The sequence below is a fragment of the Elephantulus edwardii genome, unplaced genomic scaffold (assembly GCF_000299155.1).
Source record: "Elephantulus edwardii isolate Elephantulus edwardi_28Jun2011 unplaced genomic scaffold, EleEdw1.0 scaffold00070, whole genome shotgun sequence".
Taxonomy (NCBI): domain Eukaryota; kingdom Metazoa; phylum Chordata; class Mammalia; order Macroscelidea; family Macroscelididae; genus Elephantulus; species Elephantulus edwardii.
In genome coordinates this window covers 2,130,674-2,155,718 of record NW_006399820.1, presented here as the reverse complement: position 1 = coordinate 2,155,718, position 25,045 = coordinate 2,130,674, and the positions used below count along the sequence as shown (strand labels likewise).

The window sequence follows — 25,045 nt, the reverse complement described above, 5'->3', positions numbered from 1 at the left end:
CTTGAGCAGTTATAAATCCATTGCCATCCTTACTCTAACTTAATTCTTTTTTTAAAAAAATTTAAATTTGTTGTTAATTTCAGTGAAAATTTACAGAGGCTTTGGATTTCCATTCATTCATTGTTATAGATTTGTCCCCTCCCATCAAGAACTTTTTGCTCCTATTCTTCTGACTTTTTCATCTTCACTCTTAGACTCCTTTTCTGACTTCTATTTTTCCCTCAGAAATATCCATGTGCTCATAACATTTCCCAGGCACTGTTCAGAACAATTCCCAGGCATTTTGCCTCTAGCCATTTTTAACTCCCTTGGAATTCAGGTCTGTCTGCACTGGACTCCTGCCTGTGCATATATCCCAATATTTTTTAAAAAAATTGCAGGCTTGCGTCAGGAGTCCACCCATGCATCAGGTGCTTCCAAGCTATTGATTGCAATAGAGGATGCACCTGCCATCTTTTAGTCTCTCCCAGTATCTGAGGCTTCCAGCTTTCAGAGAATGCTTTGAAATCTTTGCTGCCCTCACACACAGACCTGACAGCTCCTTGGGCTACCACCTTTCAAATCATTCAAATTTGGGCCTGGCTGAGGGCTTCTGTCCCAAAAGGTTAATATTTTACTATAACTGAGCATTGCTACAATACCAGGTAGATAACAATTTTCAATAGCCTGAAAATGGAACTTTTCATTTCAATACCTTTCAAGATCTTGACAATTTATGCCAATGGACTCAGAGATGGCCAGAAACCCCATCTAAACTTCATTTTACTTTTGCTCCTATCTCTCTCTGTAAAGCCTGCCAATCTGTGCAAGTTCTCTTAAACCATTATAAAGTAGCTTTTAGTATTTGCTTTTATTTCCTTACTTGCTTTATTAGAATATTGTGACATTGCTATGTGTTTATACTGGAGCTTATCAGAAATGATAAAAACTCTAAAATAATAATGACAGAACATGGCCCTATAATTATACAAAGGGATTGGGAACACCATCTACACATTTCTGTTGATAACCCCGTTTGCAAAAAACATTTGCTTTCTTCCTCCTTTTTTATTGCTTTGTCTAAGGAAGTTTCTGTTTCTATCATATCATTTGCTCTGGTTTCAGTCAAGTATTAGATGAGGCAACTCAAAAGCAAAGTCTTTTGAGTTGATTCTGACTTTTGTAAAATCCATATGCACAGAAAAAAACTGAGACCTTTCAGAAGGAGATCATCAGGATTATATTGCAAGGTCCCCCAGGGTGGATTTTGACCATCCACATTTCAGTTAATAATTAAGCATTTAAATGAGTGCTACCTATGGTCTCCAGCTCATGGCTGGGATACTCTACATCAGGAATTGGGAAACTACAATTTCTGGGCTGTAGCTAACCTGCTGCCATATTTGTAAAACTTGTGAACTATGAAGGTCTTTTACCTTATTTAATGGTCAGTTTTTTAAAAAAGGAGAATGTTATTTTGTAATACAGAAAAATTATATTCACATTGCATTTTCTATAAAGTTTCATCAGAACACTGTCATGCTCAATCCTTTAAACACCCACTGTCCATTGTTGCCTTTGTGCCTTAGTCACAGAAATGAGTTACTGAGACACTGAGGGTCCAGTGTACAAAACCTAAAATATTTCCTTACCAACTACTTAAAAAAAGGGTGGCAGATCCCTCCTATACATGTTAAACTGCAAGAGGAAGTCAATCCTGATGATTCTTAGCCTAGACTCACTATGTATGACATAAGAGTGGGAAGTGAGAGGGCAGAGATGGTTATTAACCCCTGCCCTTCCCATTCCTAATGGTATAAAGTGTGACAGCATGTTTAGAAGTATGAAATCGCTGTGAACATGTTGTATTTGTCATTATTCTTTTTACCATTTCGAAAGGCCCCCATCCAAAGTGAGTAGTGACTATAGGACAACTAATAAACACAATAAAGCAGAAACACTGAAAATATTCTATCCTTTTTTCTGTGTCCTCCTCTAAGTTCAGTGCTCAAGACTTCAGTACCTCAGGTGGTCTGAGTGCATGTGGCTGATGTAAATCAGGTCAGCTTGGCAAAGCCTATCCAGCCAATCAGAGGGAGGTTCATGGAGCAACCACCATCCTCGGGCAAAAGCAGGACCAGTTAGCCAAGGGTCAAACACCATCCTCTTATCTCCCAGTTTGAGATCCATGCAGGCATGAGTGAGGTATGTTACCTGTTGGGAGAATGTGAGATACACATCAAATCATTACTGACTAATAATAATGAGCTCGTTAATTAAATAATCATATTAGAGAATACTGCTTCTAAGTATGGTCAAGCAAAACCAAGACTCAAGTAGAACTTAGCAGGAAGCTTTAGATCAAGCACAAATCCTAGACACAAAAAACTACTTGTTGCCCATTAACAAATTAATGGATAAAGAAGCTCTGGTATATTCACACAATGGAATATTACGCTGCATTGAAAAACAAGGGATTCATGAAATATGCAAAAGGATGACTCTGGAGGACATTGTGCTGAGTGAAATATCTCAGATACAAAAGGACATATATTGTATAGGGCCACTGTTTTACAAACTAGACAATGACCACAATTATAGGTTCAAATATATTAGCCAGAAGTGACAAACTGATTGGTTGACTAATTGTGAAGATGATAAGTTTTCATTCCATTATACATGGGGCCCCACGAGCCAGTAGTCAGTGGACACTAACAAGTTTTATACTATTTAAATCAGCTCCTACCCACTTATTTTCTAGTCTGCACCACAGAAAAATCTTTAATGGCCTTTACGTGACACTTGGCAGCAGAATGTTGTGATAGACACTTAGAAGTTTGAATGTCAGAAAGTAGCAGTGAAGAAAAAGACAGATGAATGGTGTTCTGTGATAGATAGCTTGGTACAGGCAGAGTGGACTGAACATTGTATAGCTAGGCTTAGAACACATTTTCTACCAAATTGTTCACTAACTCACCCCTGCAGGATGTCAAGCTTCTCTGAGAATGACTACACATAACGGCTTCGAGATAGGAACATGCTGAGGGATTCCAAGTCACTTTCTGATTCTCTTTCCAGGAATGGCACAATTATAAGAGGGTACAATCAGGAAGCAGAGATAAGATAACAGAAACCCTAGGTGTAGAGGTAAAAAGCAGATGAGGAGAGGTTGAAGAATCAAGTAATTTGTCATTAAGCTTCTCTGTTAATACAAAGGCAGGGCACCTCTGGTTATTTGAATCCACCAGTGACTCTGCGGGGGAAAGATGAACATGTTCCTCTTTTGACTTAAAACTTCAGAAACCCAACAAGATCTCTGTGAGAACCAACTATATGGCAGCGAATTTGAGTTCTGAGTACCCTTGGTATAGAGGTCCCTTGAGTGGTATAAATGGTCGAGTAAATGACTACTATCCAAAAAGTTGGTGGTTTCAAACCCACTCAGAGGTGCTTTGGAAGAAAGATCTGTTTTCAGAAAGTCACAGTCTGTGAAGCACAAATCTACTCAGAAAACATAAGATCACTATGAGTCAGAGTCAATCTACTCAACCTTTCAAAAATTCTAGGTAAAAAAAAATTCTGAGTTAAAAAAATTCTGGGTAATTGCAATTTGTTTTTTGGGGAGAAGAGTAATGCTTTCAAAACATTCCCAAACTTTCAGAAAAGTGAATTTTTATTGTTTACCTCTCCCAAAATATCAAAATGTTTCTTGTACGGGGGTGGGGGGAAATCCCTACTGAAGTCAGAAGAATGCCCAAAGTAGTTTGTAAAACTCTTTAGAGCTACCTGCAGACACAGGTAACTAGTCATTCTGTCAGATAGTGATCTTCCATCAAGATTAATGAGCACAGACTGCCTTAGAACAGGTGAGGGGAAGAATTATCAGAAAGGAATTTATGACTGGGCAATTTTATAACAATAATCTGAAACAAGGGCTGCATTGCAAGTGGCCGTGGGGTGAGATATTTCACTCAGTATAATGTCCTCCATGGTCACCCATTTTGAATAATATTTCATGAGTTCCTTGTTTTTCAATGCAGCATAGTATTCTATTGTGTGAATATACCACAACTTCTCTATCCATTCATTTGTTGACAGGCACTTAGGTTTTTTCCAACTCTTTGCTATTGTGAACAAAGCTGTGATAAAGATGGGTGTGCATTTATCTGCTTGGGTGGCAGTTATGGTTTCTTTGGGGTATATTCCTAGTAGTGGAATTGCTGGGTCAAATAGTGGTTGCACCATTCTACACTCCCACCAACAGTGAATAAGGGTTCCAGTTTCTCCACAACCTCACCAGCATTTGTTGCTTGCTGTTCTATTAAATTTTGCTATTCTGACTGGGGTGAGATGATATCTCAGTTGTTTTAATTTGCTTCTCTCTTAGAGCTAGGGATTTTGAACATTTCTTCCTGTGCTTGTTAGCCATCTGAATGTCTTCTTTGGTGAAGTGTCTGTTCATATCCTGTGCCCAATTGTCAACTGGATTATTTACCTTTATCTTGTTGTGGTGCTCAAGTATTTTATAAATTCTGGATATAAGTCTCTTATCTGATATGTCATTACCAAATACTTTTTCCCAGTCTGTGGCTTCCCTTTATACCCTGTTGGAGAGGTTTTTGGATGTGCATAGGGATTTGATTCTTAAAAGGTCCCATTCATCTATTTTATCCTTTCCCAGTTGTACATTTTTCAGGATGTTTGGAAGACTATTCATGTTATGGATTAGGACTTCCAGAGTTCTTCTAAGCTTTTTTTAAATGAAGTTTATAACTCTTAGTTTTAGTCCTAGGTCCGTGATCCATCTTGAGTTGGCTTTGTGTATGGAGTAAGGTGTGGATCTTGCTTGAATTTCCTGTGGATAATTTTTCAATTTCACCAACACCATTTGTTAAAAAGGCTGTCCTTTCCCCACTTAACTGATTTCATCTCCTTGTAAAAAATCAGTTGACCATAAGTAAATGAGCTGATTTCTGGACTCTCAATTCTATTCCATTGATCTATGTGTGTCTCTCTCTCATTGTACCAGTAGCATGCTGTCTTGACCACCATGGCAGTGTAGTAGGATTTGAAATCAGGGAGTGAGATGCCTCCTACCTTGTTTCTCTTTTTAAGGAGTGCTCTCTTATTCGGGGCTTCTTTCCATTCCAAATGAAATTGGAAATTGCCTTTTCCATCTCACTGAAGAATGGGATTGGTATTTGTCTTGGGATTTCATTTAACGTGTAAATTGCCTTTGGTAGTATTGCCATTTTCACAGTATTGAGTCTTCCTGTCCATGAGCAAGGGATATTCTTCCACTTCTCAAAGTCTCTTTTTGTTTCTTGTAGTAATGTTTTGTAATTTTCTTTGAATAGATCAGACATAAAAGGACAAATACTGCATAGTGCAACTGTTGTGAGACTGACTTCAGGGCTGGGAGGAGACTGAGAAAGATGGGATAAATTATGTATACTGCATTGAAACAGATGAGGAAGAGAATTGCTTTAAAGGGATATGTAATTAGGTATTATTGTCATGACAAGAGTCCAGATCAGAGGCTGCATAGTGCAGTCGACTGACATGGGGGGAAGGACGTATAAGAATGAAAGAATTTTTCTTTTACTTTTCAAAGAGAAGAGCAAACTGGGTGAGGAAGTGGGCGGGGAGAAAAGTGCAACAATGAATGAATGGAAATCCAAAGTCTCTGTAAATTTTCATTAAAATTAATAATAATTTTAAAAATTTTAAAATGTTCAACTATTAAAAAAGAAATATTGAGGGGGAAGAAAAATGTCTTAACTTCCTTCATTAGTTTTACATAATTGGCCTTTGAGAGTTTCTTCTATAGCTTCTTTCTGATTATATTTCCTTGCAATTCTTGCCAGGTTCTGAAAATCCTGGAAGAAACTTGCTTGAGAGAATTATTTTATTTTGCATCCTTTCTTATTAGTCAACTCAAAGAGTAGTAACAGCAGGATGCTTGTTATTGTTGTTGTGTATTGTTGAGTTGGAACCGAGCTATAGCTGACACTCCAGCAGGTTTTCAGAGGCATTTAACCACATGGTAGGAGATTGCCCATCCTTCTCCTGCAGAGCAGCGGGAGCCCTCCAACCACATGCCTTAGGGATTGCAGCACAGCTTCTTGCCTCTAGGCCACCAGAGCAGGTAGAAATAATCTAGAAGTGTAATAAATGGACATCTTAGTTTTACTTTGAAGAATATTGTCATATCAGTGCTTTCTTACCTGCACTTCTCCAAAAGCCAAATCTTTAGCTGTTCTGGGGTCTGAATCCCAAGGGTTAGGAGGACTCAGTTCTAATAGCAACAGTCCATTTTTTTCATCTGTCTCAACAACTAGAAGCAAAGGGAAACAAATCTGGGTTAGATGCACCACTGAAAAAGAAACATAATGCACAAGTACAGAAGAGTTCCAAAATAAAAAAAGAAAATCAAAGCAAACGGCAGTGTTCGGTGTGGCTAACATCTGCTGAGAGCAACATTAATTCATTTCATCACTGTAATTACACTAAGGAACTCACCTGATTCAAATCACATTAGAGATACTGACAAACACACCGCTTCATTACAATTAAAAGAATGCTATAAAGAAGTGTAATGGCTGGTATCATCAGAAGAGATCAATTGTTAAAAGAGGACTTGTAAAGTTGTGTGCCTATCAGAGTATAAAAGACTGTAGGATGGACTGATGTATTATCTGCAACAAGGATTTGAATGTGCTGGAAATCAAGAGGGTAAGTCAAGGCTGGACAACAGTGTACAAAAGGTCACTACGCACCAAAGTCAACTCAGTAGCTAACAGCAGCATGGGAGTGTAAAGGAAAGAGCACCTAGACAGATTCCAAGCGATGAGGCTGATTTCAAATAGAACATAACCCTTGAGATAGACTTGAATGTTAAGATAGTTGTTGTTGTTGTTGTTGTTGTTGTTATGTGCCATCGAGTCACTTGCGACTCATAGTGACCCTATATACAAGAACCTTAAACACTATTCTATCCTGTGTCAACCTTGCCGTCTCAAACACAATCATTCTCACCACTCCACTCACAGAACTGATCCATCTCATCAACGGTCTTCCTCTCCTGCGCCATAGCTCCACTCTCCCAAACATGATGTCCCTCTCTAAGGACCAGTCCCTCCTTGCAACATGCCCAAAGTATGTCAGACGAAGTTTCAGAATCCTTGATGATTCCAAGGAGCATTCTGGCTTCACCCTCTCCAGGACAAACATGTTTGTTCTCTCAGCAGTCCGTGGTATATTCAACACTCTTCTCCAGCACCACTGCTCCAAGGCATCAATTCTCTTTCTCTCATCCCTATTCACTGTCCAGCTCTACGATGCATAGCACATAATTGCAAAGACTATATCCTGCATCAGGCATACGCTAGTCTCCAGTCTGACATCATTCCTCTTCAGTATTCTTGAGAGGTCCCTCACAGCTGACTTTCCTAATGCAATTCGTCTCCTGATTTACTGGATGTGGTTACCAAGAGTGTTGCCTGTGAACCAAGTAAACTAAAACTGTTAACTATCTCAATCTCTTCACCATCCATACTTATGCTGCCAATTGGCCCAGTGGTGAGAATCTTTGTTTTCTTGATGTTGAGCTTCAATCCATATTGAAAGCTGCAGTCCTTGACCTTCTGCAGAAAGTGCTTCAGGTCCTCCTCAATTTCAGCAAGCAGGGTTGTGTCATCCACATAACGCAGGTTGTTGATGATTCTTCCACCAATCCTGATGCAGAAAAATAAATGTATTTCTCTTCATGCATTGAAAGCAAAGTGTCTATAAAAGATTGAATGAAAACTCAATATGATTTGTAAACTTTCACTCAAATAAAATTTTATATATGTATTTGTGTGTGATTTTCTATATAAAATTATATATATACTTTTCTAAGTAAAATTTGAGGGAGCTCTGGTGGCCTAGTAGTAAGAAAGCCATGTGGTTCGAATCCACCAGCTGCTTCATGAGAGAAAGATGGACAGTCTTCTCTCATGTGACTTACTGCCTCTGAAAACCCACTAGAGGATCAGCTATGAGTCAATTCTGACTCAACAGCAAACAACGACAATATGAAATTTTATCTATTCCTATGTGATTTTCTAACACAGAAAGACAGGAAGAACAGAAGGTGTAAGGGTGTGGAGGTATGGAGGTATGTTTCTCACAGACTGGTAATCTTTGACTGAAGCATTTGGTGACAGGTAAATCAGACAGGTAAGATAAGTATCAGAGAATATCCCAAAGCACCACGAGGTACCATGCTAAGGAGACTGGGTTTTACTTGTGGTGATTACTTGTGATAATTAGGGGCCACAGGATAACTTTAAGCAAGTGTGGCAGACATTGGTGGCCTAAACAAACTCCATTCTCTCTTTCTCTCTTCCTATTAACATCCTAATAGTACTTGGAGTGGTAATATATTTATCTAATGTCATGATTTCCCAGGTTCCCTTGCAGATATGAGCAGCCATAGATAAAAGCTCTTCCATATGGGGCATGTAGTTCTGACCAAAAGTCTATTGGAAGAACTAATAGGAAAACTTATTTTTATAATTTTTAAAATGGCAGACTTATGGGATCCGAATAATTTGCTTTTGGCTCTCCTCTTTCCCATTTGAGTTCTGGTGGCATAGTCCATGGGGAGGTGCACTGCAAACTCAAAGACATAAATTCTCTAGTGGTTTGGATCTACCAGCCACTCTATGGGAGAAAGATGAGCAATCTCCTCCTTTTTTATTTATAGCCTCTGAAAACCTGTGCGAGGGTCGGGTATGAGTTAGTTCCAACTTAATAGTAATGAGTTTACATCTTTTCATGTCCTTATTGTTTGGGATTTGGTTACCATGTCTGCAGTAGCAAAAGTCATCATGAAACCCTTAAGGAAAATAGCCACATACTAAAACAGCGGCAGAACAGAAAGACAGAAGGAAGCTGAGTTTATAATAGACCATTGAACAGCTATGCTAGTAAGGACTACTTGCCATCTAACATCTTGATTTATGAAAAAATAACCTCTACATGTTTAATCCACTACTACTTAAGACTTCTGCTACATGAAGCTGAAAGCAACCTGTTATGGTAGTAAAGTAATAAAATCAGAGCTTAATTTTAGAAAAACCGCCCTTAATGCCATGGGGACAAAGCACAAGGCCATATTCTCCATTTAATAGCTGTATGACCTTAGGCATTTTCTATAATGTCTCTGTTCTTCAGTGACATCATGTTTAATCCTAGTTCCTTTTAACGCTTATTAATGGCAGTCATTACTAGTAATTGCTAGATGAAACAAATGAAGCCTTAATCCAAAGATGGAGATGGTAACACTGTCTAGGAGCATATAAAGTCTTCACTGAAGTTAAAGCTGCACCTCATACTAGAAACAAAAAATAACTAAAAATAATAAATCACATAAATATAGGTTAAAAAACAAAATTTTAGAAGAAAATCCTGCTTTTCATAATGGAATTTAGCTATGATACTAAAAACATGAGCAGCAGAAGACAAAATCAATACACTGCTCTTTACAAAAATGAAAAACTTTTCTACATCAGAGGGTATTATCAGCAAAATAAAAATAAAATCTACAGGGTTGGAAGAAATATTTAGGAACTAACCACATAGCACATAAGGTCAATATCCAAAATAGATAATGAATGGGGCCTACAACTCTATGGTGTGATAACAAAAACAAAACAATTAAAATACAGATAAAGGGATTGAATAGATATTTCTCCAGAGAATATACAAATACTCAATAAACACACAAAAAAAGTGTTCAAAATTGTTAGTCACTAAGGAGTGGCATCCACTTCCTAAAAAACACGCCTCCAGAAACTCTATGAACTTTGATAAATGTCCATAGTTGTAGCGGGGCTTCAAGCCTTTTGTTCATACAGTCACTATGAGTCGTGCTCGACTTGAAGGCAATCAACAACAACAGCAGCAGCAGCAAGGAGTTGCAGCTCAAAACCACAATGAGATGCCACTTCATAGCTACTATTATTACTGTTTTAGTTTCCTCGAATTGACCACAACTCACAGTGGCCCTATGAGCAACAAACACATCTGAGTTTTGCCTTATCTTGCACCATCCTCATCATCATATTCACTAATATAACTAAAATAAGAAAATGACAAATAACAATAAGGATGTTGAGAGATTAGAACCCTTAAACATTGTTAGCAGAAATATAAATATTCACAATAGTATAGTCGCTGAGAAAACTAGTTTTGAAAATCAGTAAAAAAAAAATAAATATAACACCACTATATGACCCAGAAATTCTAATTCTATGTATATCCTCTAAAGAATTATAAGCATTGACTCAAACTGATACCTGTACACCAGTGCTCTCAAGAGCCAAAAGGTAGGAAAAAAACCCAGGTGTCTATCTACACATGAAAGATAAATAAAATGCGGTATATATAACATATCCTTGGAGTACACCCTTCCCAATTTTGAACCATGCAGTGTTTCCTTGCTCTGTTCTGATGACTGCCTCCTTGTACAAGTATAGGTTTATTAGCATGATGAAGTGTTCTGGGATTCCCATTCTTCTCAGAATCAACCACAGTTTGTTGTGATACACATAGTCAAATGTCTTTGCATAATCAATGAAACACAGACATTCTTCTGGTACTCTCTGCTTTCGGCCAAGATTCATCTGACATTATCTACAATATCCCTAGTCCCATAGCCCTTCTAAACCCAGCCTGGACTTTTGGCAGTTCTCTGTTGATGTGTTGTTCCAGTAATTTTTGGATAATCTTCAGCATAGATGATCACATAGTGTGTGATATCAAATCACTTGCTATGCATCAGAGAGCTGGACAATGACTAGGGATGATAGAAGGAGAATTGATGCCTTTGAGCTGTGGTGCTGGAGAAGAGTATTAAATATACCATGGACTACTAAGAAAATTAACAGGTTCATCCTAGAGAGGGTTAAACCAAACTGGTCCTTCAAGGCAAGAATCCTGAAGCTTCATCTGACATACTTTGATATGTTGCAAAGAGGGACCAGTCTTTGGAGACAGACATCTTGTTTGGGAGGGTGGAGGGACAGAGCAGGAAAGGAAGACCCTCTATGAGATGGATTGATTCAATGACTGGAGTAATGAGGGTAGGTTTGTCAGAGACAGTGAGATTGGCACAGGACAGAACAGGGTTTAGGGTGGTTGTACATATCAGTCCCAAAAAGAATTAAAGTTCTGATGCATGCTATGATGAGTTTTGTAAAGCTTTAAAATACTACATTCATAAAAATAAATCAGTGTTGTTGTTTTTAAGTACCATGACTATGACTTATAGAAATCCTATGATCAGTAGATTTGAACCATTCTCATAATCCCTAATATAATTGAGCCCATTCCTACAGTCACTGTGTCATCCATCTTATTGATGATCTTCCTTTCTTTCATTGACCCTCCACCTTTCCAAGTATAATACCTTTTTTCAAAGACTGGCCCCTCCTAACAATATGCCCAAAATATGTGAGACAAAGTTTCATCATCCTTCATGCTCCTTCAAAGATCATCCTGGCTGTAGTTTCCCTAAGACATATTTGCTTATTCTTTTGGCAGTCCATGGGATAGTCTGTACTCTTCTCTACCACAACTCAAGGGCATTGATTCTTCTTCTGTCATCCTGTAACTCATTAACCAATTTTCAGATGCTAAGAAGTTATTGAAAAGACCACGGCTTGAATCAGATACACCTTCATCTTTAATTAACATCACTGCTCCTTGCTGTAGAGAGATCCTTGACAGTAGATTTCCCCAATGCAGCATATCTTTTTTTCTCCTCCTTCCAGTAAGTCTTTTGATTTCTTGACTGCTGGTAGCAAAGGTATTGATTATGGATCCAATGAGATGAAATCATCAACAACTTCAATCTTCTCTCCATCAGTCATGCTGCTGCCTGTCAGAACAGTGGTGAGGATTTTTGTTTTCTTAATATTGAATAGTCCATAATGAAGGCTATATTCTTGATTTTCTGCAGCAGTCAGTCTTCTCAAGTCCACCTTGCTTCCAGCTAGCAAAATCAAGCTATCTGCATAATGCAGATTGTGGATGAGTCTTCCTTCAATCCTGATACCACATTCTACATAAAGTACAGCTTCTTCTGTAATTTTCTCTGCTTATGGATTAAGTATGGGGAAAGGATACAACACTAACGCATGCCTTTCTTAATTTTAAACCATGCATTGTTTCCTTGCTCTATTTGGACAACAGATTCTTGGTCCAGGTTTAGGTTTTGCATTATTACAATTAAGTGTTCTGGGATTTCCATTCTTCTTAATGTTATCTATAATTTGTTGTGATCCACACAATCAAATGCCTTTGCATAATCAATAAAACACAAATAGAATTCTTCTATAATAGAATATTTCTCTGCTTTCAGTCAAGGTCCATCTAGCATCAGCAATGAAATCCCTAGTTCCTCTTTTGAATCCATCTTAAACTTCTAGCAGTTCTTTGTTGTTGTATACTTTTAGATGTTTTGGGATAATCTTCAGCAATATTTTACTTGTATGTGATATTGCTAATACTGTTTAATAATTTCCACATTCTGTTGGATTATCTGCTGGGAAAAAATACACATTTCATCCAGTTGGCTGGCTAGGTAGCTCCCTCCCAAATTTCTTGGCAAATTTCTTCCAAATTTGTTCTGAGTATACTAGGCATTTTCTGTCTGTTGTTTTTTCTCTTATGTACCGTTGAATCAGAACTGACCCATAGTTGACCTTGCAGCTTCTTTTCAGAGGTGGTAAATGGCATGGAATGAGAGTATCAGTCTTTCTTCCACAGAGAAGATGGTGGATTTTGAGCCATATATCTTTGGGTTGTTAGTGCAGCTATTTGCCACTAAGTCACCAGAGCTCCCAAATTTCCTAAGATTCCAATTAAACAAAAAATCTAGATGAGGCAAATGCACAGAGACAAAAGCATCGATTAGGAGTTTGGGAAGAAGAAATGTGGGTGATGTCAAATAACAACAACAACAACATCTCCCCATATTTCTAAGCAGAAACTTAATTGCCCCAAACAGAAACTCTGATTGCAGAATTTCTGTTTTGGAAAATAAAAAGTTAAAAATATATGGTGGTAAAAAAAAAAAAAAACAAACCCAAACAACACACACACACAAAAAAACCCCACCAAACAAACTATATGGTAGTGATGGTTGCTCAACATTATGAATGTAATTATTGTCTGGATTACACACTTCAAAATGTATAATATGTATTTTCTACAACAAAACAAATAAACTATAACATTTTATGATACATGTGTTCTAACAGTCCAAATAAATCACAAAAGCCAGACTTTACACAGACTTCCCAAATAAATGTTTATTATTCTCACTTTCAGATGGTTACTTATAAAAACATTTGAAAGGAAAAACACCCATGAAACAAGAAATTGTACATTTCAGGATTTCCCCCATTTCTTCATTAAAAGATATATCTGGTAAATTTCAATTTTCTTGGTCATCTTGAAAGACTTCTGAAGGTATGACAGATAAGGACAGAGGCAGGCACACGCAAATTTCTCCATGTAGGCAAATCAATAGCTTTGTTTATTTTGAAAATAAATGTGTTAATTTAAGGGTATGGAAATTCTAATTCAGCAGCTTTCCAAAGTGCTAAAGAACAATGATGTCAGTATAGAGACTAAGTTGCACCAGATCCAGGCCATAGGCTTTGCAATTACTTGCTATGCATCAGAGAGCTAAACAGTGACAAAGGATGGAAGAAGAAGAATCTATATCATAGAGTTGTGGTTCTGGAAAAGAGTCTTGAACATACTATGGACCACCAGGAGAACAAACAGGTTCTTCTTGAAGAGGTTAAAAACAGGCTGTTCCTTGGAGGCAAAGATTTTAAAGTTCCATCTCACATACTTTAGGCATGTGGCAAAAAGGGACAATCCTTGGAGAAGGATATCATGCTTGGAAGTATAAAGAGACAACACAAAACAAGACAACCCTAGGTGGCTGGATTGACACAGTAACTAGGACAATGGTGTTAGGTGTGTCAGAGTCAGTAAGACTGGCTCAGGATAGGATAAAGTTCTTAAACATTTTACAAAAGGTTGCTATGAGTGACTCACCATGGTGACACAACAGCACATAACAAAAAAACAAATTCTATTGAGTTGAAAATCTCCAAAGAAATTACATTTCTTACCCACATAAAAATTCCTAAAATTCATTCAAGAATCAATACAAATTTTAAAAAGAAAAGCCTTCACTAAACCAGAGCAAGGAAGAAGTTGATCATTTCAAAATTTGCCCCAACACCTTTTTTTCTTTTCTTACCACTCTAGCTTTACTTCATAATTTTGAACGTATATATTCTCTTTCCCTATTTCTGCATCTAAGAAATTAATGGCTTCTTTAGAATTTCAGCCTAAAATTTTTCTCCCAAGATAATAGAACTGCTTATATTTTGGCTTTTTAGGACTCAGATATCTTATCAGAGACAGCTTACTGACTATATCTTACTCTCAAAGCACTCTCTTGACCTCAGAAGTCTTGTCCTTCTTTATCACTTTTTCTTTTCTCCTAGCCCTTGTCATTACATTTCCTTTTTCTCCCTAGTTGTTAGCCTTTGAGTTTGTTGTTGTTAGCCTTTGAGTTGGCCTCTTACTCACAGAGACTTCATGCACAATTAAGCCACCTTACCCTGCACCATCTCCACAGTAATTGAAGAACAGACCCTGTGATTTTAGAACTTTTGAAAATGGCTTTTCTAGCCATTTCCCAAACCCCCTCTGTGGGCGATGGTCTACAGCTGCCTCAACTGCAGACATATGGTACACAACTGATCAGTGTCTTCTTTATCATCAAAAGCTGTGGGAGCAAGATAAGAGGGAGAGCTGGCCAAACTGGAGATACTCCAGGTATAACCTGATGGAACCCAGGAGATAGGGCCAGAATTAAAGGTTTTGCTTGTTGGATGATTGAAGGAAGTGCTGACTTGTGACTGGTATGAGAAAAAAGTTACTGGATAACTGAGGAAGCCGTCTTGCATTTGTGCTGCTTCACTGAACCTGGGCTTTCACTTACTGATTGAGAAGCTGTCTGAACTAATTGAGATATTGTATCTTGCTGTTAATCTGGCTTAGACTTCCACTATGGGATATCCTTTACTTTCCCCCACTTCAATCTATTTCCTTAATAAACTCCACAACTGAGAGTAAGACAAGTCTGTGAGTCAATATGTAACAAACAGTGGACCCAGTGATTAGTTGAAGTAGATACAGGAGCATGGAGGAACCACATCTGACTGATCTTTTAGCTATTTGTTTGGTATTATGTATGTTATTGATGGGGAGATCTCCCCTTTGTAGAGTTAATAATAGACTTGGCCTTCTAACATCACCCTTGCTCCTTTTACAGACCCATTGTCATCCATAGGCTTTCTATTACCTGATCTGGATAAGAAGATGACCAGATCTTTTTTCCTAGTCCAACGTGGACTGGAAGTCTGGCTAAAATCTGTTTGATATCATAGCAACATTCAGACCTCCACTGATAGACAAGTCATAGAACATGAAGTGTATTGACCAGAAACTAAATCAGATATCCTGTTTGGAAGACTAGAATGCTACCATTGATCCACCAATGCCTTCTTCATCATTAGGCATGTGACATTATATTAGACACATCACAAACTGCTTGCTGATGGTCTCTCTCTCTCTCTGCTATAAGATATAAGTGTCATGAGAGCTGGGAATATGTTTCATTCATTTCTGTTTTATACTTTGCTGAGAACAGTGTTTGGCACACTCAGAAGATATTGTTAAGAAATTATAGTTTCATGTCTCCCAAGACTGTGCTGAGGTTAACCAGACTCTCTACGACCTCAGCACCACTCTTATCCAACATTTTTTTACCTTAAGTGGGGAAAATGAAACAGGATCATCTCAATTTAAGTTGTTCATTCTCCTTTTAAAAAGAGCTCTTGATGGATTAGGTACCTAAGTGTGTCTGAAATCTTCCAGTAACTCCTACAAAGCGTTCTTTTCCACCTTTACCTTTGTCCACCATGCTATCTGCAAAAGGTTGTTGACTATAGGTACCCATGCAAAAGCTCTTGCACTTTCTACTTTCTACCAGAGTCTGGTCATTGGGAAGCCTTGGCAGAAGACTAATATGCTAAAACCGAGCTAAATTGGTAATTTATGCTTTTGGTTCCATCCCTACGGGATTCCATTGACCTAGCTGTGCTCTGGCTACTGACAAAAGAATATGAGTCTACACAGCTCTTTTTTTTTTAGATTCTGGAGACCACACCTTTTTCTCTTCCCTCAAGGCCTAAAGATGGACAAGTTGGCTGCTATGGGCCCAGGTTTCTTTACCTTCCTTTACTTGCTCTTATCAATAGTCTTTTTGTAAGTGAAGCTTCCTTAAATTATCTTAATTTGTTTGTGGTGGGGTTTTTTTGTTGTTTTTTTTTTAACTCTGGACCAGTCCTTGGAGAAGGACATCATGCTTGGAAGGATAGAGGGATAGTGCAGGCTAGGAAGACCCAGGATGAGATGGATAGATTCAGTGGCTGGAGAAATGGGATTAGGTTTATTGGAGACAATGAGATTGGCTCAGGACAGGGCAGGATTCAGAGCTAATGTACAATATGAGTCAATATAAGTTGCAGGTAACTCAGTGGCACATAACAATAGCAAGAACATTATGTTTTCATTATTATATAGAATTATTACAAAATAGGGTGACATGGGCATCAGAATCTTGATTTTACAAAAGAAAACCATCAAGTTATGATGAAAGCTGAACATAAAACTCATGTCTTTTCACCAATTATGGATTGGATTATATCTCTTCAAAACATTTCTTGAAGGTGGTGGCAAGATGGGAGCTGGGTTCAAAACCATGGAACCTCTGAAATATTACAAGAGATTTTTGAAAAAGAACTGCTGTTGAGATGGAAGAGAACTTAGCTAATTCAGAACCACCACTGTCAATACTGTCAACATATCAGATGGTTCTGCTTTAGTGAAACTAGGAAATACTACAGTAATTCGTGGAATTAAAGCAGAATTTACACAACCAACAACAGATGTCCCTGATAGAAGGTATATAGTTCCTAATGTGGATCTATCACCCCTGTGTTCATTGAGATTTTGGTTTCAACCCCCTGGAGAAGATGCTCAAGTTATGAGCCAGTTCATTGCAGATGCCATTGAAAATTCACAGGTAATTCAGAAAGAAGATGTATGCCTTTCTCAGGGAAAATTTGCTTGATTTTTATACTGTGATTTCATTTGCCTTGGCTATGATGGAAACATTGGATACCTGTACATTCGTTTTGTTAGCTGATTTAAAAAATGTACAGTTGCTTGAAGTTACTATAAATGAAGAAAACTGCCTTAGCAGAAGTTAACGTAAAGATTGTCTTTTTCTTTTTCTTTAAGATGTATAAACTATTTATTAACAGACAAGGTTTATAGACTTATTTCTTTTTGTACACACCCACAGGATGGCCCTGGCAGCCAGTGCTCTAGGTATGCTGGCCTCAAACTCAAAAGCCCCAGAAGCGGGGCAGCTCTCTGTGGACATGGATCTTCTTCAGTCACACCAGGTTTTGATAGAGCTTGTTGTCTAGACCATTGGTCAGAACCTGACTGTATTTTCCATCCTTCACATCGTTTTGCTTGTTTAAGAACCACTCTAAAATCTTGTACTGGTGTGGATTCTGAATAATGGTGATCACACATTCCACCTCATCCTCAGAAAGCTCTCCTGCCCTCGTGGTGAGGTCAATGTCTGCTTTCCTCAATAGCACGTGGGCATATCTTCACCCTACACCCTTAATGGTGTGATGGCAAATGCTATTTTCTGCCGCCCACTGAGATTAGTGTTGAGTACTCACAAAATATGCTTGAATATCTCTGGGACCACTAGAGACATGGCGGCATGTAGGCCTCTGATGGAAGAGCTCAAGATCTCCTCTAGTTAATGTTTCCTATCTTATAATAAGTAGTACATGTATTAAGTGTTCATGAATTTTCTTTTATACTTTTAAATTACTACGTTGTTCCAGTGTGCTTTCCAATTGATTCCAACTCATAGTAACCTTATATGACAGAGTAGGACTGCTCTACAGGGTTTCCTAGCCTGTAATTTTTTTGGAATTAGATCATTGAATCTTTCCTCCTTCAGAGTTGCTGGTGGGTTCAAACTGCCAACCTTCTGGTTAGCAGACAAACACTGAATCATTGGATCACCAGGGCTTCCTTAAGTATTGCTTATGAAATGTAATAAAAATAATCTCTTTTAAAATAATTGTTATCTGCTTATTTAATAATGAAACAAATGGCTTCCTTAAAAAATTAGGAAGAAATTAATCTTACAAATAGTCTTTTTTGTAAATAAATCTTCCTTGAATTATCTTAATTTAAGGGTACCACCTGTTTTCCTTCTGTGAATCCATTCAGCACAATAATGCACAATAATAAAAAATAACTATCCTTATACTCCTAATTTAGAAGAGTGATTACTTTTGAGAGTTAGAGGGAATATGTGATGAGATCTAAAAAAGATGTTGTGTTAATGTTTAATATTTTAATCTGCTTGTCCATTATATCATTTCCCACATTTTAAATATTACTTAACAAATAAAATTAAAACTACATCTTTCTTAAAATTGTAGCTTTCAACTTACTTAGTGATAGGACTCAAAAAACTTTCTTATTAAAGAAAAAAAGGATGTTTTATATCACTATTATTTCTTTATTTTGTTCTAGAAAATATAAGTGACATAAAAAAGATATATAATTGCTATTATTTCTAGGTACATGATTGCAAGAAAATAGTATGAAGAAGAAAGGATGACAGCTTTGGAAATGTTTGGATTGGAATCCTGGCCCTCCTGCTTTTAGTTTGAGGGACCAGTCCTGGGAGAAGGACATCAGGCTTAGAACATCAGAAGAAGGTCATAAAAAAAAAGTGGAAGACTCTTGATGAGATGGATTCACTCTGGCTGCAACAATGATCACAGAGGAGATTGTGAGGACAGCACAAAATCAGTCAGGTTTTCCTTCTGTGGTACATGAGGTCACACTGAGTTGGAGCTTCCTTGGTGGCACCTAACAAGAGGTTTATTAACAAGGAAGTCTGGTAGTGTTGGATGTTGGGATGTTGACTGAAAGATTAGCAGTTTGGATCCACCAGCAATTGAGGGGTGAAAATAGGCACTCTCCTTATTTTAGAAAACTCAACAAAACAAAAATGCAACAGAATACCTCAGACTCATTGCCATAAAGCTGATTCTGACTCACCTGAGTTTGTAAATCTTAATGGGAGGGAACTGTCCCTTTTTCTCCCTAAGAGCTGCTAGTACAATCAAACAGTTGGAGATATGCAGCCTTTTGGTTTTAAGTGAAACATGTTACAGACTATGCCACCAGAGTTCCTGTCACTAACATTTACAGCCTCAGATATCCAACAGTCACCATTAGTCAGAATTGACTAGAAGGCTGCAGGATTGGTTTGGTTTTATTTTCAAAAGTTAGTATCAGTACCCTGAGCTTTAATTTCCCATTTTATAAAGCAGGATTATAACACACAGAGTTTTGTGGGGACTAGATAATTATTTTTCTTGACACTTTCTTGACATTGAGATATAAACATTCTGCCTCTGTGAAGTAGTAAGAATGATCTCACAAGCCAATGAAATTTAGTTTATTTGGTATCTAACTCTGATACTTATCTAGAAAGACAAATAAATGTCTCAACATCAAGAAAACAAAAAATTCTCACCAGTGGACCTATATGCAACATCATGATAGAGGGAGAAAAGATTGAAATTGCCGGCAACTTCATCTTACTTGGATCCGCAATCCGTATACTTGGCACTAGTATTCAGGAGATCAGAAGACATATTACATTGAGAAAATCTGCAGTCAGGCACCTCCCCAAATTACTGAAGAGCCAATGATGTTAGTTTGAAGACCACAGTGTATCTAATTCAGGTCACAAACTTTCAAATCACGTGGTATGCATCTAAGAGTTAGACAATAAGTAAGGATGACAGAAAAATAATTAATGCCCTTAAACTTTGATATTGGAAAAGAATATTGAATATACCATGGATTGACAAAAGAACAGAGAGATATGTCTTAGAGAAAGTACAACCAGAGTGCTCCTTGGAGACAAACAGGACAAAATATCCTCTCACATAATTTGGGCATGCTGTTAAAAGAGGCTATTCCTTGAAGAGGGACATTATGCTTGGAAAGGTAGAGTGTCAGCAAAAGAGAGGAAAGCCCTCAATTAGATGGATTGACATAGTGACTGCAGCAGTAGGCTCAAGTATGTCAGAAATTATGAAGATAGCATAAGATAAGCAGGGCTTAGATTTGTTGCTCATAAAGTTGTTATGAGTCATACTCAACTTCATGGCACCTAACAAAACAAGTGCAATAAGAGATACTAAAGTGCCTAGCTCTTCTCCTGGTAAAGAAAAGGCATTTAATAATGTATAGTGTTATTTATAGTCATTCTTGTACTTTAAATAAGCAAAAGCAGTCAAAAAGGAAGTTCCATATTAGATAAACAGCTAAATCTGTAATTTTTTGGTTTTTTTTTTTAGTTAGGTAAATAATCATTCGCTCTAGTACCATATTTGCTCTAGTATAATATTCAGAGTGTTGTCTGACATCCACACTGGTCTTTTCTTCCTCCTCTGCCTTTTACATGCTATGACCTTTTACATTCTTCATGGATGATATTCTTGATATCCTCTCACAGCTCACTTTGTCTTGGCTCATTGGTGTTCAAGGCCTCAATCTTGTTGCTGAGATGGTTTTGAAATTTGATGGGATAGACATAAGGTCAAATTTTGCTTCCTATGGATTTGATTTAATTTTCTCCAACTTCAGCTTGAAGTTGCATATGAGTAGTTGGTGATCTGTTCCACAAATAGCACCTGTCCTAGTTTTCTCAGCTGATATTGAGCTTCTCCACAGATGTAATCTATTTTATTCCTATGCATACTATCAGATAAAATCCATGTGTAGAACCTGCATTTGTGTTTCTTATAAAAGGTATTTGAAATGAGTAAATAATTGAATGATAGAATTCTATGATTTTATCTTCACCTTCATTTTTGTCACCAAGTCCATGTTTTCCAATTACTGATCCTCCTTTCCTGTTTCCAACTTCTGCATTCCAGTCACCCATTATTATGAATGCATCTTGATTGCATGTTTGATCAGTTTCTGAGTGCAAAAGTTGGTAGAAATCATCTATTTCCTCCTCTTTGGCTCTAGTTGTCAGTGCATATATTTGAACGGTAGTGGTATTCACTGGAATTGCTTACATGTATATGGATATTATCCTGTCACTCAGCACATTGTATTTCAAGATATATCTAGAAATTACTTTGTTTAATTATGAAAGCAATTTTTTTCACCTTTTCTTCTCCAGCATAGTAGATAATATGAGCATCTGATTGAAAATGTCTCAGATCACAACTAACTGTGGCTGACTCTGAGAAGAATGGGAATACCAGAACATTTGATTGTGCTTACATGAAACCTGCACTTGGATCAGGAGGCAGTGGTCAGAATAGAGCAAGGAAACACTGCATGGTTCAAAATCAAGAAGGGTGTATGCCTGGGATGTATCCTGTCTAGATACCTTTCAATCTATATCCAGAACAGATCATCTTGGAGGTTGGGCTGTATGAGGAAGAATGTGGTATCAGGATTGCAGGAAGATTACATCAACAACCTGCATTATGCAGATGGTATAACTCTCCTTGCTGAAACTGAGGAACACCTGAAGCACTTGCTGCAGAAGGTCAAGAATGCAGCATTCAATATAGATTGAAGATCAACATCAAGAAAACAAAGATTGTCACAACTGAGTGGCTTGGAAGCATTATGACAGATGGTGAAGAGATTGAGATTGTTAACAGTTTTAGTTTGTTTGGCTCCACAATCAACATTCTTGGTACCAGCAGCCAGGAAATCAAAAGACAAATTGCACTGGGATGGTCAGCTGTCAGTAACCTCTCCACAGTACTGAAGAGCGATGACATCAGTCTAGAGATTAAGGTGCACCTGATCTGGGCCATAGTCTTTGCAATTGCTTGCTATGTGTCAGAGAACTGGACAATGACTAGGGATGATAGAAAGAGAATTGATGTCTTTGAGCTGTGGTGCTGTAGAAGAGTGTTGGATATACTATGGACTGCCAGAAGAAATAACTGGTTCATCCTAGAGAAAGTGAAACACGGTTGCTCCATAGAGGCAAGGATTCGGTAACTTCATCAGACATACTTTGGGCATGTTGCAAGGAGGGACTAGTCCTTGGAGAGGGACATCATGCTTGGAAGTGTGGAGGGACAGAGAAAGAAAGGAAGACCACCAATGAGATGGACTGATTCAGTGACTGGGGTAATGAGTGTAGGTGTGTCAGAGAGAGCAAAGTTGGCACAGAATACAGCAGGTTTCAGGGCTATTGTACCTGTAGGGTCATTATGAGTTGCAAGCGACTCAATAGCACATAACAACAACACAAACAACAACAACAACAAATACTAAATACCTTGTGGTTAGATAAATATCAAGTAAACAATGTGCTGGCATTTCTCAATCAAGAAGTTAAGGAAAGTAAATGTCCTTATTTGCTCTAGTCCTAAAGCAATTGTATACATGAACCAAGAATGAGTAATGTCTGCATACTTCTTGCCTTTATGAAATAGTGAGAATGATCTCATAAGCCAATAAAATTGACGTTATTTGAATTTTAATTCTAATGCTTATATAGAAGGACAAATAAATGGCATTCTCTAAGTTGTTGGGTTGTTTGTTATTTTTTGCTTTTTGTGTGTGTGTTTTGTTTCTTTTTTTTTTTTGGTTTTTTTTTGGGGGGGGGTTAGAGAGAAGACTAATGAAGGATTGGAATAAGAACATTTTAGAGCCAATGCTGATGCATGGCCAGATTCTGATGCATGGCCTGATGCTGCTAATATAGTAGGCCAGAAATGCCCATCACGTGGAGACCAGACTTGCCCACCACCTCTAAGCTGTCCTGTGCCAGGAGCACCAATACTAAAAGGTACTTACTTATCCTTGAATTCATCCTTCTACATTACAGAGAGCTTAGAATTTCTTAAGCACAAAGGGGGAGGTGTGGAAGAGCCATGGTTTCTGAAGGATAACAGTCATCCCACTCTGGAGACCAACAGACCAAAAGTGGAACACCAATATACAGGTCCTTCACAAAACATTGTCACACCCTGGGACAGGACATTATATTGTTACCAAAGCCTAACATCCACTAAGAAAATATTCATATAATGTCAAGAAAACAGCAATCTTCCTCAGTCATTAAGGGGGGGGGGTAGGGAACCAACCCAAAACCAAACTACCCTTCTCCTAAAAAAAGCAGAACCAATGAGTACCCCAGATAGAGAGAGCTAGAAGAAATATGTTGATATGGAGTTATTTGAACAGCTATAGAGGAAAGTGCAAATGATGGAAGAAACAATGAAAGCCGTTAAGATAGTAAATACCCAAGGGGCAACAATTCAGAAGAACTATATTGCTAATAAGCAACTTAAACAACTACAGAAGAAAATGCAAAAGATAGAAGAAATAATTGAAGCTATAGAAAATGAAGTACAAAAGCTTAAAAAAACCATCACAAGACAGAGAAGGTACAGCCAACATAGTACTGGAAATAACAGAAAAGCATAAATATGCAATCCAAAATGACATAAATGTCCAACACACTGGTGTGACAAAAAAAGGAGAACAGGAGAGATGAAACAGAAAGTCAGTGAGCTGGAAGACAAGAACCTCACTGAAAACAAACTAGAAGAAAAGTCAGAGATGAGACATAAAGAAAATGAAGAAAACATTAGAGTCATGTGGGATGACATCAAAAGGAACAATATATATGCATAATTGGAATTCAAGAACATGAGAGTGACAGTCACTGAGAAAACTGTGGAAGAAATACTAGAAGAAAACCTCACAGGTATTATAAAGAATGGGGAAATCCACATTCAAGAAGCACAGTGAACACCAAATAGACACTCATAAAGAAAAACATAAAGACATATCATATAGTCAAATTCTCCAAATTAAAAGATAAGGATAGAATACTAAAAGCAGTGTGAGAAAAACCAGAGTCATGAACAAAGTGGAAACAATTAGATTAAGCTCTTGTTTCTCAGCAGAAACCATATGAGCTAGAAAACAATAAAATGGCATATACAGAAAGTTGAAAGAAAACAATTGCCAACTAAGGAGCCTGTTGCCAGCAAAGCTCTCCATCAAATATGATGGATATATCCTTTGCAGGAAAAAAAAAAGGTCTTAAGGAACTTTTGAAAGCAAGAACAAAACTACAAGAAATTTTAAGTGAAATTCTTCACACAGAGATGCTTATGGAAAGTAGAGGGACCATAGTAACCAGAAAGAACAGAAAAAGTAACATGGCAAAAAATGGAAACAATAAAACCTGTCCTGACAATAATCACACTTAATGTGAATGGACTAAATGTGACAATTAAGAGAAAAAGAGATACAGGATGAATAAACAAAACAACCAAACAAACAAACCAAAAGTCCATCAATATGCTGCCTTCAAGAGACACATCTAAGAAATGGAAAGACAGAGTCAGAAACAAAGGCTGGGAAAAAAAATATACCAAGTGAATGGCAATCACAAAAAAGCAGGAGGGGCAATACTAATCTCTGATAAAATAGACTCCAGTATGAAAACCACCATCAAAGATAAGGAAGAGCATTACATACTGATTAAAGGCATACTAAATCAAGAAGATATAACAGTGGTCAACATTTATGCACCAAACGATAGACCTGAAAAATACATAAAACAATGGTTAATAGAATTAAAAAGAGAAATAGCACCAAAATAGTGGCTATTGTTATGTGCCATCTAGTTCCTTGTGATTCACAGAGACCCTATGTACAATTCCCCTGAAACCTGCTGTATCCTGTACAGAAATTGTCATACAATATCATTAATATCACATGCGAGCAAGATCCTGCT

General features: G+C 37.6%; 1 protein-coding gene and 1 pseudogene across 1 annotated transcript in view; one reads left to right on the top strand and one right to left on the bottom strand.

Moving 5' to 3' along the window:
* Positions 1-25,045, bottom strand: part of LOC102849896 (cytidine monophosphate-N-acetylneuraminic acid hydroxylase-like) — a 116,465-nt gene that overhangs the window by 66,160 nt on the left and 25,260 nt on the right. Inside the window, exons 3-4 of the mRNA XM_006888682.1 lie at positions 6,207-6,316; positions 2,003-2,193 (exon numbers count right to left, since the gene is read on the bottom strand). Coding sequence (XP_006888744.1) covers positions 2,003-2,193; positions 6,207-6,316 — 301 coding nt within the window. The remainder of the gene's footprint in view (positions 1-2,002; positions 2,194-6,206; positions 6,317-25,045) is intronic.
* LOC102876866 lies at positions 16,865-17,396 on the top strand (annotated as a pseudogene).